The following is a 20,712-nucleotide window of genomic DNA, read 5'->3' as shown; positions in this document are numbered from 1 at the left end:
TGGCTGCATTTTCCTCATCACCTCCTCGGGTGAGCCCCGGTCAGCGCCGGGCGACGGCTGGGGAATGAACCGGCTGTCGGAGCGGGGCACCAGCCCGGAGAGCGTCCCCAGGGGTGGGGGGAGCAGTGGCAGCCGGGGGGGTGTTGCTGCGGTGCCACGGCAGCGCCCGCGTAACTCAGCAGGCTGAGAGGCAAAGTACCTGACCCCACAAAGCTACAGAAGTCGGTTTCGAAAGAGAAGGGCGCCCCACGTTCTCCTGCGAGCAGCCCTGGGGGCCAGGGACTAGCTCTGCGCCAGGGTGAAAGCTGCACCGCCGGAGGGAAGGGCAGTTTGGGGGGTGCCTCCCCCACCGCAGGACCGCGGACGCAGGGGTGCACAGCCCACGGTAAACCCGTGCCCCCCCCACCGCGCATCGCCTGGAGCGAGGGGCGAGATGTGGGGCTAATGCGCAGGCACCAGCAAAACTGCGGACGGCCAACGCGCGAGCCTTCCAGCTTCTGCCGCGCCTTTTCAAACGTGCTCCGCTTCCCACGAGGAAACAACTCCCGGGAGGTAAACTGCCCCTCCCGGGGTAAAAAAAGCCTCCTCAATCCATTTGCCCTACTAAACACTGGAGGCAAAAAAAAACGCTTGAGGGGAAGGAGGCTGAACGTGACGCCCAGGGGCTTCTCCTGCAGGTACTTCTGTGCCTGGCCCAAAGCAGCAGCTCCCTTCGCAGGCGCGACGGCTCACTTGCGCGGCGCTCACTGCAGGCACGAGCCTGTCGGCCCCGGCACGGAGCTGCTCCAGTCAAGCCCTGCGTTCCTCCTCACTTGGGCTGAGTGGCCCGAGAGAGGCTGAAGGACAGTCGTGCCTGAGGACCTTCTCTGCAAAGCAGGCTGGCTTCCATCTGTGCAGGATGCCAACCTTGGGAAAGCAAGCGGCACGAGGGACGTTCCAGTTGCCAGGCGTTCAGCCAGCCCTTGGCCCCTTCGGCTTGGTCAGGCGTCGTTCGTACGGGAACAGCTCCGTGGCAATGGGAACTGCAGTGACAGGGAAACATCCACCGTCATTATGTCAACGCGCAAGGACCAGCACATCTGCTTAGGGCTCGATTTGACTTCCGAGGGAGTCAGTAAAACCGTCCGCCTCAATTCTTACGGTGGGCTCGGCCCCACCGGGCGATTTCCTCTCCTGGCACCGGCTCACCGGGCAGCCCCAGTCCCTGTCAGGGTGTTGTGCGGGATCTCTGCGTGGCGGCTGAAGGGGGGAAAGTCAAGACAAAGGTGGAAGCTGGTGGAAGATCAGCCAAGGGCAGTGACAGGCGGGCAGGAGGAGGCCAGAGCCTCCATCAGGCCAAGAGGCTTGAACTGCAGCATTGAAAACAACACCCATGCTGTGCTGCAGGTGAGTGTTGTTCCCGATAGCTACTTTAGTCCTTAGTTTTTCAAAATAAAAAGGCTTCCTGTTCAGGAAAAGGGTGTACTCCGACACCTCAATAGCCCTGCCTGATCCTCCAGAGTGAGACATTCCGATTTGTTCCCATCAGTTGTTCCCCTCCCGTTCCAGGCGCAGCTTTTGCTTCCAGGTCCCGGCGCTCACCGGTGCTCCCGCTCTCCCTCGGCTGGCGGGACTGCGCCGGGGGCAGCGGGTCAGCGCTCCGGGGCAGAGCGGTTCCCAGCCCCGACACCGGCGTGGGGGCGGGAAGCCGGCACTGCCGCGGACACCGACACCATTCGGCCGGGCCCACGGGGACTGGCAGCAGGGCCGGGAGAAGGCATTTAGGGCTGCACAGTGGGCATGCAGATGACCCCGGGCTGATGGCTGTGCTGGTGGTGCAGCCGAGCACAGCCCGCTGGCTGGGGAGGGGTGAGCCCGCTGCCGAGTGCATCCCATTGTGGGTGCTGGACTGGGAACAGCCCAACAGTGCTGACCCCTCTCTCTGGGGCAGCCCTCACCCGCGCTCCAGTGCTGACCAACACGGGGTAGGCCACCCCTTCTCTCCCTCCCTGTGCCCGCAGCCCCTCATGCCTGGTGGGAAAGGAGCCTATCTTCATTTTTTTCAAGATCCCTGAGACTTCAGGGCACAGAGGTGAATTTCACATTTTCTGTCTTATTACCAGAATTCAACTGTGATGGAAGTAATAAGGACACAACCTTCACAATACAGGTCATAAGCAGTTTTAGACAGGCACATACTTTAAAGACTTGTGAACTACTGGGCTGCTAAGAAAATTAAGAAATAAATCCCAAGTCTCACAAGCTTCTCAGCTTGCTTAGTGGAGTAAAATGTTCTAAATTCTGGTAAGTTCTTATGGGGACACTGAATAAACATTTTAAGAGGTTGATGCATCCGGCTTTGCAGATGCTGTAACACAAAGTTGCAGACCATGTGTGCATTTGTCCACTTACAGAGTGGGGACACGTGTGCTTTTACTAGTGAATTTCAATCTTTACCAGCCAAAGGGAAGGAAGGGCAAGTGGCTGCCTTCAGTGATGTAGGTTAATCCTCATAATGCCACATGAAGGTGCTGTGGAAGGCAGGTCCATGTCTGTGGCAGTCAGGGGGAGGGGAGGGGGAGTGTGTTTGTGTATTTGTGTACCATTGCACAAAAAGAAAATTTGTGTATCACTCAGTATGTCTCTGCAGCCTAACTCAGTGCAATATAGAGGTATGAGAACTAGAAAAGGTATTAAACACAGAAAGGCTAAAAAAGAAACTATTAATGAGATACTAATTTACCAGAGGTAATTAGGACCCTGCTAAATTAACCATATTGCCTCCACTTCTAAGACAGATCAGGAACCTTTGCATGGCACTTCTATCACAGTAACAGATCTGTAGGGTGATACTTGCTCCCCCCACCTTTTTTATGGGACATGTGCAAGCAACTATGTGGGAAAAAACTCACTTCAGGTGTCCTGCATTTATCCAGAAGAGCAGAAGAAAAGAAAACACCTGCAACCTCATAGGGGCATTCTTGAAAATGAATTTGTTTAATCATAGACAAACGCCTTCTTGTCTTAATCAGAGTTATTTCTTCTCTAAAAATCTCACATTTTATCCATACTTATTATATTGCATCCAAGAAAAACGAGAGCTACCATTTTAAATCAGCATCTCAATTATATATGAAAGGCCACTGTTCTGCTAGTAAAGGTTTCTGCTCACAGTTTAGAATTAAGTTGCGTCAGCATCTTCTCGAGCTTTATTGCTAGTGCCATGTTACCTTTAATCCTTAATTTTCCCGACATGAAGGCCAGGGTTGGCTTCAGTTTACCTAATAAGAAAAACAGAGTCATCAGAACATGAAAAGGAACTGGAGACAGCCTGTGAACAGGAAAACATAATGACACTACGGTGAAACCTAGCAGATGTACTGCTACTGAGTTCTGCTGTAAAAGCAGTGCACGTTTAGGAAACACAGATTAGATGTGCGGAACAGAAGTGCAACAGATTGATTGGATTCTTTCCAAAGCTGTGCTTGCTGCTAGAATCTCAACACGTAGTGAATAAAAGCAGCATGAGCCTTTGTGCTCTTCCTGTTCAGGGAACAGTTCAGCAAAATCCAAGGCGTTCCATCCTACACTTTCACTCGAGCCACAAAACGCCCAAAGCTCCTCCACCCCAGGGTCACCAAGAAGCGAGGAGGCTGGCTGTTCGCCCAGCAGCAGCAGCAGCAGGAGGATTCCTGGCACCGCTGCCCGCCTCTGCCCTGGCAAATGCCTCTGCCACTCACCTGTGAACATCTTTACAAAGTCGGCACTCGACATGCTCATAACCACATCAGCCGCCACAGGAGGCTTTCCGAAACCAGCGCTCCCACCCTTGGTTTTCAGGTCAATGTACCAAGTGCCTCCTTCGTCACCTGAACAGACAACGGAAGAGGTGACGGGGCGGCAAAGAGCGCTGTGCCCTCCCCGTTCCCCCTGCCAGGCGGCTGCTGCCGCGTCCGTCGGGAGCTGCGACCGGATCCCACACGCGCTGCCGGTGCTCTGCGAGCAGCTACCCCCGGCCCCCCGTTCTGGGGGCGGGCAGAGCCAGCCTCGGGCAGGCGCCCCGGGGCACCACGTGCCGGGGACACGGGCAGCAGAGCCCGGGGCGGCACTCTGCCAACAGGCCTGGTGGCAGCGGCCGCTTTCAAGGCGACCCCGCGAGCAGCCCTGCCCGGCCTCACGCTCTCCCTGGGCCGCAGGGCCTGCAGGCTGGCAAAGCCTGCCCGTGCGCCGCACCGGCCACAGCAGCCTCCCACGCGGGCTAGTGCTGGCCCTGGCCCTGGCCCTGGCGCTGGCCCTGGCCCTGGCCCTGGCGCTGGCCCTGGCGCTGGCCCTGGCCCTGGCGCTGGCCCTGGCCCTGGCCCTGGCCCTGGCCCTGGCCCTGGCGCTGGCCCTGGCCCTGGCCCTGGCCCTGGCCCTGGCCCTGGCGCTGGCCCTGGCCCTGGCCCTGGCCCTGGCCCTGGCCCTGGCGCTGGCGCTGGCCCTGGCCCTGGCCCTGGCCCTGGCCCTGGCGCTGGTCCTGGCCCTGGCGCTGGCCCTGGCCCTGGCCCTGGCCCTGGCCCTGGCGCTGGCCCTGGCGCTGGACCTGGCCCTGGCGCTGGCCCTGGCCCTGGCCCGAGAAGGAGCGTCACACAGGACAGGACACAACAGAAGGCGGCCTGGCTCGGGGTCCGCTCGGAAAGGTGACTGTTTCTCTCTGAAAACACCCAGTGCCTTGGGCTGGGAGCGTGAGCGTCTGAAGGTGTTCCAAGCCGTGGTCTTACCGGATAATTCAAACTGAAAGACACCCTGAGTAGTTCTCACATACTCCTCACTCATGGCCCCCTGAATAACTCTGAACGTTTCTGCAACAGGACTCAGTGGCGTGGCTGGAGCAGATCCTGTGACAGCCTCAGCTCCATCTGGTCCCTTATGCTGGGAGCCGCTTGATTTCTTCTCCCCTTTGAATGCCTGGGAAGCACCTACAAGAAAGAGATTGTGTATGCCTTCCAACTGCAAAATGCTTTAAATTTGCATGTAGAAACATGTGTAGACAACTCTGAAAAGACTGAAGCTTCACAGTAGGGAAAGCTAATATTCTCCCCTTTCGGTATCAATGTTGATAAAGGACATTTTTTGCACCTGGGAATCTGAACAGGTGTACAGCACTAAAGGTAATTCTGCAATATATTTCACTTCCTAAAACACCAAAAGAGAAGTGAAAATAAAACCACAGAAGAATTCTAATTCTGACCATTCACAGTTCACTACAAAGGCTTACACAGCACATTGTTTTCTAACGCGATCTATACACCCCTAGCAGCACTCACAAAATAAAAAAATTGGTGTTTTTATTAAACAACACTTTAACCTTACAATACTTCTATCTTGTCCATCTTGCTAAACACGGATGCTTTCATTACTTCCCCTGCAAAGGCTTCTAAACTGCAAACCACTTCACTGCTTTAATCAGTGTTTTACTACACCGCAGTTAACATGCACCTCTACCGTTAAAGAACAGCAATTGCAATTTTCAAGGCTGGTCAGGTTGAACAGCCTCTGAAAATGTTGTGGCAAGTCTCTTAGGTGTCTTAACTATCGAATACTTAGGACTCTACTGGGAGTCCCTATTAAATAACTGGTGTCCTCAGGCCCAGGCAACTAACAACATCCATCCGTGGCAGAACAGCGCTAGTGGGATTGCTCAAACACCGTTTTCAAAGGAAAAGAACTCTGCTCAAACTTTGTATCCTTTGCCCTTCTCCTATCCATACTGTGGCATTCCTAGGAATTCAGCATTCTTATTTGTCCTCCAACTTGGCACACTATAATTCTGAAAAAGCAAACCCAATGCTTTTCTAAAAATGAAAATCTCTCCATTTCATCTAAGAGATATTTAAATCATGTGAATTTTGCAAGTTTCATCTAAGAAACAATGGAGTCTCTACATTGTGTTCTTTTTTATAAATTTACCAACACAAATGAGACATTCCTGCAAAATGTGCTGTTTCCTATTTAATTTATTTTTCCAGCAATATTTATCTGTACTACCACAATTCAGATGGTTAAAAAACAATTCTTCAAAATTAGGCACTGATTTTATCTCATGGAAGTCCTGCAGGAGGTAACATTCTTCCCCTAGCTTTATGTACAGAGTCATTTCCATAAATCATACCCTCCAAATCAGAAAAGGGGTTTTGCCAAAAAACTTGAGTGGAGTCTAAGCTCTTCCGAGAAAAGAAAATACAACCTGAAATAGAGAGAGCATTCATTGTCATTAGAAATTATCAACTTTTACACACAGTGCTTTCCCTACCATATCTTTCTTGTTTCACATCTGACATGTCAGTTTCAATATCCAAGAAGAAGTCAGGCATGAGGGGATGACCTAAAAGGGAGGAAAAATGTAATAGTAAGTCCAAATGAAGTTAGAGAGAACAAACAGTAATCTAATTCATGTGAAAGTATAGCCAAATTTGTAAGTGAGTAAACTATAAATTGAAGGAAAGACAAAGCATGAAATAACTTGTTTAGAGATTGGTTCGTTTAAAATTTGACCTAAGAAGCCTCTTAAAATTGCAATTAAAAACATTTGAGGAAGAATTAAAAAAAAAAAAAAATCTGTCTCACTAGCTGGTAAATAGTCATGTATGCATCTACAGTGCAGGTACATCTTCTTTTGAGTATTTTTTTAATTTAATAGGCACTTGATGATTAGAATCTCAGTGGACTGGTCACATGTGCTTTCCAGGAATGCATGTTCTGAAAGCTGAGGCAAAGCAACTTTCCACAGACTAATTTAAGAGCCCCCAGAAACAGAACTATACTAATATTCTTCATACAGCCTTCCCTCCTTCCTGAACTTAATTCTCATCTTACAGATCTGTTTTACCTGGTGCAATTGCATAGGCATCAAAATCCTTAACTCCTTCTTCTCTCAGCAGAACTTCATCAATAATGAAGTTTCCAGTGAAACTTTTCGGTTTTGTTAAAATGCAGTATGCAGCGTCGGCAAGGATGTCCGTTTTCCTGCACTGTTTCTCTATGCCAGCTCCTCCAAGCATATCCATAGCAGCTGTATATATGGCTACAAAGTTTGGAGGGTAAGAAAACAAAGCTTTTACACTGATGACATGTAATTCCCATTTCTCTGTCAAGTGCACAAACTTTGTTTTCCTTTCACACAAAAGGACACTGTAGGAAGACAAAGCTATGAAACACTAATAACCAACAAATAATTCTCTACAAGCACCAGTGAAAAAATAAAAGTATTAAAAGAAACAAGAAGTGGAATAACGGGCAGAACTTTTTATGACATTCACATTCCTCTATCCCTGTATCAGTGGCCACACCCCCCACCACACATTTCCTCCAGGTTATTCAGGAGATGAAAAACTAACAGGACAACAATTTTTTTCTCTAAGTGAATGTATGATACATCAGTCATTAAGAGGTACTTCCTTTGGTGATTATCACACTGAAAATCCTGATGTTTAATTTTAGCCCTGTAATAACTCCCATGAAATACCAAAATGTCTCTCCTAAATTAATCAGAAACCAAATAGCAAAAACTGAAATAATTTGTTCAATATTCCATAGAAAGGCTGTTAGAACCAAGAATAAAAGCAAGATCTCCTAAGTTTCTGCTTGTTTTATTAACCAATTCTACTAACTTCTACACTATTCTATCAGTCTTCTTTATGCTTCCCCCAATGAAGATAACTAATACTGTGGCATCTTCCAGTCTAGGTCTGTAATTTGCTCTTCCAGGCTGAGGTATCCGTTCCATTCATCTTTCATCCTGTTCCACAGAGAGGCTGTTTGATTGAAGCTTTTGGCACTCACCATGTTACTGTTTTCCCCTCATACAGTTCTGCTTCATGACTTTTTCCCATCTGCTGTTTAAGACTCATCACTCTGCCTCCAGGTTTTGGGACAGATTTGCAAACCCTCTCCTACACATGGGCTGGCAGATCCTGGAGGTCGAAGGGTAAACCTGATTTTAAATCGCTTTTGCCCTCCTTTTAGTGCTTCCATTCCACACAAAGTAACAGCAGCTTTGATGCAGAAATGATCCCAACATCCCTCAAAAAGCAAAGAACAGGCACTGTGAAGGACACATCTATCTGAGCTACCATTCACCTTCCAAAGTAGGAACTGGAAAAAAGGACTTCAGTCTTCAGTGCTGGCCAGGGAGATCCTGTCAGCATTTTCTAGGAAAGGGCAGGTAGATGTCCTTGTTGACTCCCTTATTTTACTCTTCCATGGTGAGGATTAGCCCCAAGGTTTCATTTACCTTTGACGAAGCTTAGTTTCTTTTTTCCAAATCAAATGAACTGCTATAAATACTCACTTAAATAAAAAAGTGGTGAATAGATATACTGTACATAAATCTAAGTCTCCCTGGGTCTTTTTCTCATTTTTAATGATAGGAAATAAATTTGCCTTTCTTTGGTCCTCTAAAATACAATCTGTCCTTCAAGATTTTTAATTTTTTTTTTTTTTAAATAGATACCAACAGTTCAGAGAATACTTCTAGCAAATTTTCTGATTTTTTTTTCTAATTAAATTTAATTTTGCTAACCTGAATATATTCCACTATTCTGAGGATTCATTAACTTGTTCACTTTTCCTGGTCCATGCTTCTGCCGCTTCTCTGTTAGTGTCTACTATTAGACTTGTGAGCACAGCAAGCCTGTGTGCACAGACTGAAGCAAAAAGGTTTTAAACAGAGTCTGGCTGCACATTATTCCACCTATTTCATATAAAGTGCTTCTGGTTTCCCTCTAATGTACATGAAGAGTCTTCCAGTTCTGTCCCAGGATATCTCTGCTACTCATATGTACTCTTAGTGATGGGATTGCCCCTTGCCCTTTTGGTAAGCTTCCTCTTTCACTTTTAAATAAATGGAGAGCTCCTGGCATCTTATTACCAGCATACTTTCACATGTTTAAAGATGCGGATTAACCAACAGATACTGGCATCCACACTAGCACTGAAGCTAATCACATTTGTATGAGATTATAAAGGATTTTTAAATTAAGAACTTTGCAGCTGTATTTTAGATACCTTGGAAGTCTGTAACTCTGTCAGGGGACCACATGGAAGTAGTTAACTTTCTCACTTTTGGAAGACAACCCTTTCAAAAGAGCATTTTTTGTACTGGATATTATTATCCTTTTTTGCACTTGAGGGCACATCAGTTTTCATGGAGGCATCACTGACTTATACAAACTTTGAGAGCTCATCTAATGTTTCTAACAGTCTTAAACTGAACAAGCAAGAGTGGATTCAGCAAATACAATGCTGGTTTTATAGAAAGCTTAATGACTTTTTATATTACTTTGCAGCATCTCACAGAGAGAAATCTTTATTAAAAAGGCATCTATTAGAATATACTATTGTCATTTGTAAACTGAATCTTCCTGCACTTCCAAGCCTCCATGTTCTGCAGGTTCCTGAGGGGAACAGATATTAGCTGCACGCCATAACAAGTACTAGCTTCTGCAGAGTTCACCTCTCATTTTATCAGGTACAAATATGTTACCAAGGACACAGTGGCACTCTAATACACAAAACAAAGATACTGCTTTCATTGGTTTGGGTTTCCCCCCCCCAATAAGTATGTCAGGTTTTGTAGAAGTTTAATCAATACCATCATAGACATCCTTTAATACCAGACCACATCTTGGACACTGGTACTATTACTGACATTTGAAGTGCTATAGCATATGCAAACACTGGAAAGAAATAACATATTCAAGTGTACAACATAAGACTTAATGTAACTTCTGCCTATAAAGTTAGCCATGCCTCTGAAAAATTTTTCATCCTGAGTGGGTAGACAAATTCTCCTAAATTCTGTTTTCCCTTGCCATGAAAAACAGGAGGTCAAATTATTTAAATGGATGGGGGAAAACAACTACAGTACAAAATAAAGACCTAGTATAAACAGTTGGTCTCTGCAGAAAGAATCCTTTAGTTTTCAGCAGCATATTGGGACCCGTAAAACCACCGACTTATTTCCACAGCAGTAGTGGATGTTTTCTCCAGTATATCCAGAATCATAGAGAGAAGGTATTGAAGAATCAGAAAGCTGCGGAGGGTGCACATAACATGACTATGCAGCACGTAAATACATGCATTTACAAGACACAGGTAATAGTGTACCACCTTTTACGTGAGAAAAGTCAAATTAGTAATGTTGTCTGCAGTTTGATACCATGTCTCTCTGTCTGAGTGAGGTACTCTGGATTAATTCCTTCATTGTCCCTAACTCTCACATATAATTTTTATACTGCTTAGTCAGTGACCTAAACCCACAAAATGGTATATAAAAGACCACCTCTGCTAGTGGAAAACCAAATTACTCCTACATATAGGATTCTGAGGTGATATAAAACCCATTTAGCAGTGACATTTTAGGGACAAGACAGGTGCGATGGGCATGAGGTCTAGGAAGCTATAGGCTTTAAGAACCAAGTTTCATGGCTCTATTCCAGATGACAAAGATAGATGCTGGGAAATCCCCATCGAAACTTTTCTGAGGTTTCCCAGGAGCACTCCAGAAGCAAGTACATGGAAAGAAGTTCATGTTTCTTCTAATTCCTTCAGAAATAAAAAAATACAACAGACACAAAACCTGAAAGGTGAGCTTTCACTCCACCACCAGGAAGGCAATCCAGACCCTGAAGTTACACGTGCAGTCGCCTTCAGTACATCAAAGATGAGGAACTTACCCTCTTCAAAATAGACAGTACAGGTTTTGTGATGATATAATTACAATGAATGATATAATTATCATTCCAAAAGTCAATCCCTTACCAAAATTTTTCTATAGGTAAAACTCATAGTGTGAGCAAAATTATGAGGCATCCACTTACTGGGAGAATTTAGGATGCAAGCATCCAGACCAATGAAGAAGGACAAGGTCTGTCAGACATATTAACCCAAGTTCTCAACTGAGTATCACCTGGAGGTATATAAGCAAAGAAACTCAGCTGATTTTGTCTGAAATAATTAAGTTTTGTTCATAGTTTTCACTTTAGAGGAAGAAAACCAGAGTTCTAGTTCACACTAGAAGTTAAAAGGAGCCTGCAACTCCTAACAGGAAAATATTGAGAAGTGTCTGAGTACAAACACTTCTTACACTGGAGCACTAGTCCCAGAAAAGGACCTTGGTTTATATTTTTATTTCCTCCTCCTTCTTCCCTCCCTCCATTAGTTAAGGGAATAAACTCTGCTGTTGTAACGTTTCATAACATAATGACTGAGCTCACATCATTAAAGGGCAGGATTACCCACTGTCTTTACTGATTTTAACATCAGTATAATTTCTGCACATAGATGTATTTATGGTGAAGAAACTGGCCTCTTTGTGAAACAGCTGACCACATCTCCAACAGCAGCCCTGATCCTCACTGATCCATAGACAACAAATTGAAATTAATACAATGTGGGAGCATCAAGCTGTTTTTCTTCCACAGAGCTCTTCAGTTTCCCGTGACTTGCAAGCAGATGGTTCTGTGAACAGCCATTTGTTCCCTCTGCACCAAAACTTCTAGAAACAAGGGGGTTTTAAAATTATTTCTGCATTTACAGAGATATATATCTTGCTAGTTCCATCTCTGCTCTGGCAATTTACAAGGAATCCTAAATATTACTACATACACAGACGTTTAATACTTATTAATGAAAGCATGCTAATACATTTGTGATTCTGTCCAAACCAAAACTCTGAAAGCATGAGAAATAGCACAGACAAGCCAAATACTACACAGATGCCTCAGCCAACTGGAAGGGTTGAATGGGTTGCAAACTAGCTGAAGAGGAGTTTGGATCAAAGTAGCAATGGTCTAGTGAGAACTAGGAATGAAAACCAGCACTCATGCAGGATGAACAAAGAATATGCAAAAGAACAGCTCAGTCTCCTGAATCAATTCAGGAAGAAGTTTGAAATACACTGAAAGTCAAATGAAACAAGCTGTAGAAGACAAAATTAAGAAAGTCATTATTTTAAATAAGTAAAAAAAAAAAAATCACCTGTTTTAGGCCATAAAGCATTGACAGCAACTTCTCCTCTAAATTCTTCTGACATTCCCAAGACACACATGGACATCCCATATTTAGAAATGGTATAAGCTAAGAAAAGAGGTATAAAAAAAGATTAAAATTTACACTCTATCAACAGGACTTTAATTATGAAGTAAAACTAAATGATTTGTTCATAAGGAAAATTAAGTATTTTTGGAAAAAACAGTATCTTCCTCAAGTTAAAATCACTCCCTTCTCCCCACCACCCCCACCAGACACAAACTGTAGCGTGCCATCTTGTCACTACTAATAAGATGAGAGCTACACACATTCTGACAAAAACAATGACTGAAGCCTAACTGTAGGGTGGTTTTGTTGTGCTTTTTATAAACAGCACAGTGACAAAAGTGCTGAATTTTTTCAACAGGCCTAAGGCATACTACCTGCTAATGACCAACCTAGTATTCTATAGAAAACAAAAATGGAGGGGTGGAAGGGGGAAGGGAATTCTAAATCCTTGTCATCTATCTATTTTGAGAAGGGAAATTTTTGGGAGGAAAAAAGTGGGACTTGCTGGAAGAGTGTAACAGGACAAGCATCCAAAACGGAAAGGTTTTTTTTACAGTTTTAAAATGAGCAACACTAACCTCAGACAAAACGGCGTCCCTTTCCCACCTCAAAATTAATTTCCATTTTAAAAGACAACATTGAGCTTTATCTCTATTAAATCAAAAGTAAAGCTGAACCAGCAGGAAAATTTAGTTTGGGTTTCAATCTCTATTTGGAACAGAAAATATTTTGTAGTCTTAAGAATTCCTATGAAAAAGCCCAGACTCTTTCTTATCTTGAAAACATAAAAGACGTACTAGGCCATGAAATCTGCACTACGTTGTCACACAAAACAATTTCTTTTAGATTAGGTACAAAACACTCTAGGGAACAGTTAGTGCCAGCCTGTACATAGTGCCAAAGACACAAGATGTGGCATTCAGGGCTGGCCCTCTTGCACATGCACCACATATTTACATAGTTCTCAAAAAATAACAACAAAGGCTCTGAACGCTACTCACCACAATGATTTTTAAACCACATGGGATTCAGATTCACAGGTGGGCTGAGGTTCAGGATATGGGGGTTCTTACTCTTCCTCAAGTAGGGAAGGCATGTTTTAGACCTGAAAGAGATTCAGACAAATCAGTCACCTTTTATTTTATGGAACACCTTTACAGTAAAAACCATACTAGCTGACCAGTATTTTCATTTTCATCAAAGTCCCACACTAAACCGAGACCCTGACCTTGTATCAGTTATTTAACTGATATAAAGAACAAAATAAAATCTCTCCTAGCTGACTTATCTCAGGTCTAGTATTCATTCCTGATAACTGGACCACATTCTCCAAATGGTGCAGCAGCATCTACTAAAGCTGATTTTACAGATGCTCAGAAGCCATAATCTCCTTGTAATAATTCTGCTAGGGACAACAAAACACTATGAGGTGAGAAGCAAAATTAACAGTGCAGAGACAATCATTTAGTCATAAATATATTCTCCTCTGATCCCACACCTATTTCTTCTTTAAAACCACACTAAAGAAATAATACTGTATAGTGAAAAGCTATTAAAAATATTCCAGGCAAAACTGGAAAGCCTATTCTCTGCTGACTGGAAGAGTCACTATTTCATTCAACTTAGAATTTACACATATCTGTAAATCGTAACTTTTACTTTATAGAAACTGTCATTTGACTTCACTTCTCCCACTAGGATACATATTTGCATTTAATCTCCGCTGGATAATTTTTAATCAAGCTTCATAGGGAACAGTAGTGCCATGGACTACACTACTGACCTACTTTTCACACAGTTCAACAAGACCCACGCATACTGTCAGCCACAGAAGGAACACCTTCAACGGCAAAATCATTAAAGAGGTAAAGTAGACAATATAGCACCTGCTTAAATGTCTGGGGGTCTCAACTCTTTTCAGTGTCAGGGTGCAGGGTTCACTAACAGATGTCTTAATTGCTTAATGCACAGGAACCAAGAATATGTCAACAAGTATACTCTGTAAAAAGGGACATCCTCCTTCACAGACAAAGACTCCACACCATTTTTTGTTAGCTATTGTAATTTTCGAAACATTAAACTGAAAACAGGTCTCTACAACTTATGAACAGAAGCAACATACAAAGCAAGGGGAAGAAAAGGCTGAAATGCCTGACTAGGTCTTCCCAATTGACAGTTATGAAAGCAATGACAAAGACCGTTTGTAACTTCCCTTGAGAGGCATTAACCTTTCATATACTCTTCCATTCACCGAACCTGCTTTTTAAATTTTTTAAGGCAGAGTAGCACCAAAAGGAAAAATGACCTTAAGAATTATCCATTAATTAGGAATAGTCAAATGTACCATCAAAAAAGTGATCGTTGCTGTTGGGTGGTGAGGGGGAAACGGAGCTTGCCACTGGTAATACAGTGGAACCCATTCAGAGATTTAGCAAGAGATATCCACAGAGTGCTTTCTGGAATGCCAAGCTCCAAAACCAATTTTCCTTTTGGAACGCAAAACCACTTAACGCTTTAGACTTTCAAAAGTAGGCATCACAGGGTGGAAGCACATAAATCCCACTCAGCAAACAAAGACAGTCTTTCTTCTACCTTCCTTCTTTCTCCATGCTATCTATATGCTGTGTATGTGTCTCTCCAATTCAGAAAGCTGCAATTTATCTGTGGTTTTACACTATTCCAATGGCAAATCCCTTCACCAATTCTTAGCAAAAGAACATTAAGGAATACAATCATAATATCTGATAAGCAGATTCATCTGCACAGAGAAAAATGACAGACAGTTCTAGATAAAGCTTTGATACAAAAGTTCCTGATCACAGCAAGCAACAACTGAATTTAGAGAATCTACACCATTCTAATGGCTTTTTTTTAAAACACAACCCTGTCAAAATAGAAGTTTTCATTTTAAAAGAGCAACTTGAAATGACATCCCATAAATCTAAAGATGATCCCACCTACTGAATCAATTTCCAAAAATTAAGCAAAATAAGGACCACAGGAATTGTGAAATCAAATCTTGGTATGCTAATTTAAATAAATTATAGAATTGATAAGCTGAAAGTAGGAAGATAACACTTTAGATTGTTAAGTTACACCTTTAACGTTTCTCTTTTAACTACTGTAAGTTATATAATGTCTCCAAAGATGAGAGAAGCTTATGAGAAGGATGCTGACAAACAAGATGTTGCACTTGATTTATGCAAAGAGTTAGTCATTTTGCTTGAAATGAAAGAGCAGACAGCATTTAGCAAACTGGAGCTCTGTTTTGAATAAAACTAGTCTCTGCTTCCTACCTGCATGGAGGGGCCTGTGAACACTTAGTGACTACAGTAACAACATTCGGGTTTACTCCAACTACCAAATAATCCTTGCAAATATTAATTTCAAATCAGCTGGCCAATAACCAAGCAATTTCCTGTAAGCACATGTAGAATCCTTGCACTCCAACTCTAGGGCAGCAAGACAGCTACACAATTTCTCAGAAAACCTAAGATAACATTTTGTTACAATGTTAAACTTTGTTATGATTACTTTACTTCCTTCTCTCAGCACTTACGTAAGGTAAGTTCCCCGTACATTGACATCCATCATAAGATTGACCTTCTTTGTTTCTGTTTCCAAAGTGCCAGTCAAAGAGATGGCGCTTGCATTGTTCACCAAAATATCAATCCCTGTTTTTAAAATAAACCATTTCATATTAGCATTTAAAGACAAACAAAATGGGAAAGGCAGGCTGTTCTTTTCTCTTTTTGTTTGAACAATCTGCCTGTTAACATCTCCCCAACACCTTACCATACCTCCAAAAGTCTTCACAGCTTTTTCCACAGCACTAATAACTTGCTGTTCTTCCCTCACATTAACAATGCACGGCAAAGCCTTTCCTCCAGCTGCTTCAACTGCACAATTAAAAAATTAAACATTTAAAAATTTGCTCTCAGATGGAGCAAATATCATGAACCTACTGAGAATTTCTCATTCAATGACATACTTCAAGAAGGCACTGAAAATTGCACTCTCAAATAGCGACCTTATTTACATGTTGTGTGAAGAACAGGGAAGCCAAAACCAAACCTTAACACTTAGAATGTGTAGGGTACACATATTTAAATAACAGCATTTTTGTATCTCTACACATGCATCTTCATTACAGTAATATTTTGATACCTCCCAGCATTCCTGGGAGGCAAGAGAAGCACTAAGTGTATTTTGTTGAAGGTGAATTGGACCTAAGAGAGTCTACACAGTTTTCCACTCAGGTATGACAATTAAGCTAGGGCATAGAGTCAGCCCAGCACCTGAACCCCACCCCACTTATTACAACTTACTTTCTGCTGCAGCAGTGTAGATAGTCCCTGGAAGAGTAGGATGGGGCTCAGCTGTCTTGGCAGCTATCACAATGTTTGCACCGTCCTTGGCAGCTTTCAAAGCAATGGCTTTGCCAATGCCACGGCTTGCACCTGTGATGAAGAGAGTGCATCCTGCTAGCTTCCTAAAGGTGAAGGGGGAAGTGGAGGGTAAAGAAGAGAGAGAATAAAGCAAAACCTGTAAATCGTTGACTTTTAGCACTCTTTAAGGGCAAAACTGATTAGTGCAGTCTTCCAAACAGGCAAATGCCTTCATCATTTTACTAAGAAAGCAGCCCCTAAATACAAAATAAATGGCTACAGCTACAGCAAAGTACAGTACCACTGAAATTAAGACCACTCTCCAAGTTTGCAAGCACTACAAAAACACGTCACCCAATTATATTTCTCCCTTTTTGTAAAATGATTCAAGACACTGTTTACAACAGAGCTGCTACGTTCTCCAAGAATGGAAAAAGAGAAAGCTGTAAAAATAAAATGCCAGTTACTAACAAGACAATACACCTACGCAGCTCTGTAATTTACTTGTCACAGCCCTTTAAACACAAAAAACCTGCTGTCTCAAAATGGTATAAAGTTCAAGTCCAGAACCACAATGCCAATGCAGGGTGCCATGTGAAAGTGCCAAAAACTTGATTTTCAGAAATGGCTGTTACTTAAGTGTTTTACATTGAACTCAAGAGTTTCCCAGTAACTATATTTAATCCAATAGGTTCCCCCCCAAAATGGGTCCAATCAAAACCTCTGGTTAAACTAACAAGTTTTAGAATGCCAGAAATATGTCTGGCTTACACAAACAATGTCACTGAATTTCCACACCACCTCTCACAATATTTTTGCATCCAAGATACTATAGTCTGGATGGGTGCACAACCTGATGTGTAAAAAACTAGTTGGTTGGTCAGACTCAGAGGGTGGTGGTTAGTAAGTCATACTCTGTCCAGAGACCAGTAACAAGTGGGGTACCACCTCTATTCCTGGACCAGTCCTCTTTAACACCTGAAAGAGGTGACAAAATGCCCTGGGGTTAGACAACAACTAGTCCACAAGCTTGAGGCCCCGGCTGCTATCCAGCGGGTCCTTGACAGGCTAAATGAACAGAAGCCTCACAAAATTCAGCAAGGACAGATGCACAGTTCTGCACCTGAGAAGGAAGAGTCCCTGCAACAACACATGCTGGGGACTGAATGGCCAGGGAGTGCTGTCCTGAAAAGGCGCTGGGGGACCTGGCAGACAGCAAGCTAAGCATGACCCAGCAGTGAGCCTGGCAACAGAGGCCCCCAGCGTCCTGGGCTACAGAAACACCGCAACCAGAAGATAAAGGGAAGGGATTATAACGCTCTGTTTACCCTCATGAGATCACAACTTACGTCCCGTGATGAGTTTTGGGTCCCTCGATAACAAGGTATGTGCTGACAAATGTGAGCAAGTTCCCTGAAGGGAGACAGAGATCGCAGGAGGCTCAGTGCTTGTTCGAGAGGGACAGTTAAGCCTGGAAAACAGCCTTGGGGGGACCAAGCAGCAGCCCCCCCCCCCAACCTATGCAGTGATTGATGAGAAGGAGCCAAGTATACATGCTGTGGTGCAGTACAGGAGGATGAGAGACAACAGGCCCTTTCAAATTGAAAAAAGTAAAGTTTAAACTGGAGAGGTTCACGCTGTCTTGCCCACGATGGCAATCAGACAACAGAGCAGGGGACTGAGCTCTTTCCAGCCTTGGAGGTTTTCAAGACCCAAATAGATAGCGCCCTGAGCAACCATGTCTGATCTCCTAAGTAACCCGGCTTTCAGCAAGACGTTGGACTGGAGACCTCCCAAGATCCCTTCCAATGTGAATTATCCAGTGATCCAATCTGGAACATTCCAGCTGCAGATTCAATTCCTTTCCCCAAATTATTATTCTATTCAAAATATGAGGAAATGTATTATATTCATTCCAGTTACATTATCTCTACTTTTCCCCTCCAACCTTTCCTACACTGACCATCACCTTCAACTCTTCTTTTTTCTCAGCACAACTGCATCTCTAGCCTATATAAACCTGTTTCTCCCTAGGCTTACAATCACCAGTGACTACATTCACCCTCTGGAGCTCCCTTCCTTTAGTTATAGCTCCACAATGTCCAAATGTGTCCCTACAGCCCATAGAAATAGTGTTCATCAAAATAAGCAAACCCCTACCAACAGGAAAAATTCATTTTCACTTCAACTTCTCTGAAGCACTGACTTGATACTATCTCTCCCACTCCTTTTTTTTTTTTTTAAACCACTCTTGTTTCTTCCTTAATTTTACTTCTACTTGTGTCTCACTGAAGGAGTTTCATTTATTCTATGCAAGTTGGTGTGACAGCATCTGCAAAGCCAAATGCACCAAACTCTTTAAAAATGTTTATTCAGTGTCCCCAAAAGAACTTACTAGAATTTAGAACATTTTACTCTGCTAAGCAAGCTGAGAAGCTTGCAAGACTTTGGATTTATTTCTTAATTCACTTAGCAGTCCAATAGTTTACAAGTTTCTAAAGTATGTGCTTGTCTCAAGTTGCTTATGACCTGTATTGTAAAGGTTGCATCTGTATTGCTTTCATTGCAGTTGAATTCTGGTAATAAGACAGAAAATGTCAAATTCACCTCTGTGCCCTGCAGTGTCAGGGATCTTGAAAAAAATGAAGATAAATTCCTTTCTCACCACGAATGACTTCTAATACAGAAACCTGCAGGTCACATCAGGGACACTTTTTACAGCTTGCTTACACATATGTTAGAAATTTAAATAATCCTGTTTATAACATACAGGAACAAATAATACCAACGTATCTTCCTGGCTGTTAGCAGTGCTGGCACTGAAGGAAGGCAGAAAATGCCTCTAAATTAAGATCTTATACTGGAAGAAAATTTGATTGCCAGGTAAGAAGGTATGGGCTTGCAATATGAGAGACAGAAAAATAGTTTTATATATAAATATATATATATAATTACAAATACACTACCCAATTTAGATTAAAGTCATCCAGTAACTACTTCCATTGCAAAACGCTCCACTCAAGAGCACTGACTAATGATCATCACGAAGATTTCCAGAACCTCTGCCAGTCCCCACCTGTCCCCTTATCTCCTGGGCTTGTTTCCAGCCTCTCTGCTGTGGGGAAACTCCTTGATCCAGACCTCTGATGTTACCACACACTGAACAAGCACGGGCACACAACCTCATAGCTGGCGCGACTAAAACAACAGCTGTCGTTACGTCAACGCGCAACGACCAGCACATCTGCTTAGGGCTCGATTTGACTTCTGTGGGAGTCAGTAAAACCGTCCGCCTCAATTCTTACGGTGGGCTCGGCCCCACCGGGCAGCCCCAGTCCCTGTCAGGGTGTTGTGCGGGATCTCTGCGTGGCGGCTGAAGGGGGGAAAGTCAGGACAAAGGTGGAAGCTGGTGGAAGATCAGCCAAGGGCAGTGACAGGCGGGCAGCACGGCGAGGGCAGGCGGCCGGGGTGACCCAAAGTGGGAGCCAAAACACCCCCGGACCCACCGGAGGGGAGCAGGGCCGCATGCACCCCGGGCGTGCACCCCAAGTGGAAAAGCCAACCGCTGCAGGCGCGACCGTATCCTCCGGTGCAACAATTCACTTGCACACGCTTGTAAGCGCTCAGCTGAGTAACACACTTGGAAGCGAAAGCAAACCGGCGGCGAGGCGAGCGTCCAGCGAACCACCCCGGCGGCCCCCGGCCGAAGCCCACCGCGCCCCCCGCCCCGAGCGGCCTCCGCCGGCTGCGAAGCCACGGCGTTTCCCTCAGCCTGGCCCCCGGCCCCCGCCGCGGCCGCCGCCGGAGGGGAGCGGCGGCCTGAGGCGAAGGGGAACGGGGGGGCGTCCGCGCCGGCGGAGGGGCGCGGGGAGGAGGGGTGCCGCGGCGGCTTACCCCGTGTTGGGCAGCATGGCGGCGCGGGTACAGGCCGGCCCGGGGTGCGGAGCGGGTCGGGAGGGCGCCGGGGCCGTCCCGCTTCGCGCAGCCGCCGCGGCGGCGAGGGGCGGAGCGGCCGGGGGACGGTGAAGGGCAGCGCCGCTGGGCCCGGCCGAATGGCGTCGGTGTCCGCGGCAGTGCCGGCTTCCCGCCCCCACGCCGGTGTCGGGGCTGGGAACCGCTCTGCCCCGGAGCGCTGACCCGCTGCCCCCGGCGCAGTCCCGCCAGCCGAGGGAGAGCGGGAGCACCGGTGAGCGCCGGGACCTGGAAGCAAAAGCTGCGCCTGGAACGGGAGGGGAACAACTGATGGGAACAAATCGGAATGTCTCAC

At 44.9% G+C, this 20,712-nt stretch overlaps 1 protein-coding gene across 1 annotated transcript; it reads right to left on the bottom strand.

The window, feature by feature from the left end:
- Positions 1 to 2,949: 2,949 nt before the first annotated feature.
- On the bottom strand, positions 2,950 to 20,458 carry HSDL2 (hydroxysteroid dehydrogenase like 2). Its single transcript, XM_042788008.1, has 11 exons — positions 20,340 to 20,458; positions 16,386 to 16,549; positions 15,858 to 15,956; positions 15,617 to 15,731; positions 13,059 to 13,162; positions 11,998 to 12,096; positions 6,848 to 7,042; positions 6,272 to 6,343; positions 4,740 to 4,937; positions 3,720 to 3,848; positions 2,950 to 3,260 (listed from the first exon to the last, which is right to left on the bottom strand). The coding sequence occupies exons 1-11, from the start codon at positions 20,354 to 20,356 to the stop codon at positions 3,148 to 3,150; spliced, it is 1,305 nt and encodes a 434-aa protein (XP_042643942.1). The 5' UTR covers positions 20,357 to 20,458; the 3' UTR covers positions 2,950 to 3,147.
- Between the last annotated feature and the right edge of the window lie 254 nt (positions 20,459 to 20,712).

This window comes from Tyto alba, unplaced genomic scaffold (genome assembly GCF_018691265.1).
Source record: "Tyto alba isolate M040663 unplaced genomic scaffold, T.alba_DEE_v4.0 Super-Scaffold_13, whole genome shotgun sequence".
NCBI lineage: Eukaryota > Metazoa > Chordata > Aves > Strigiformes > Tytonidae > Tyto > Tyto alba.
The sequence above is the reverse complement of the archived record's forward strand: the minus strand, read 5'-3'. Positions and strand labels throughout refer to the sequence as shown.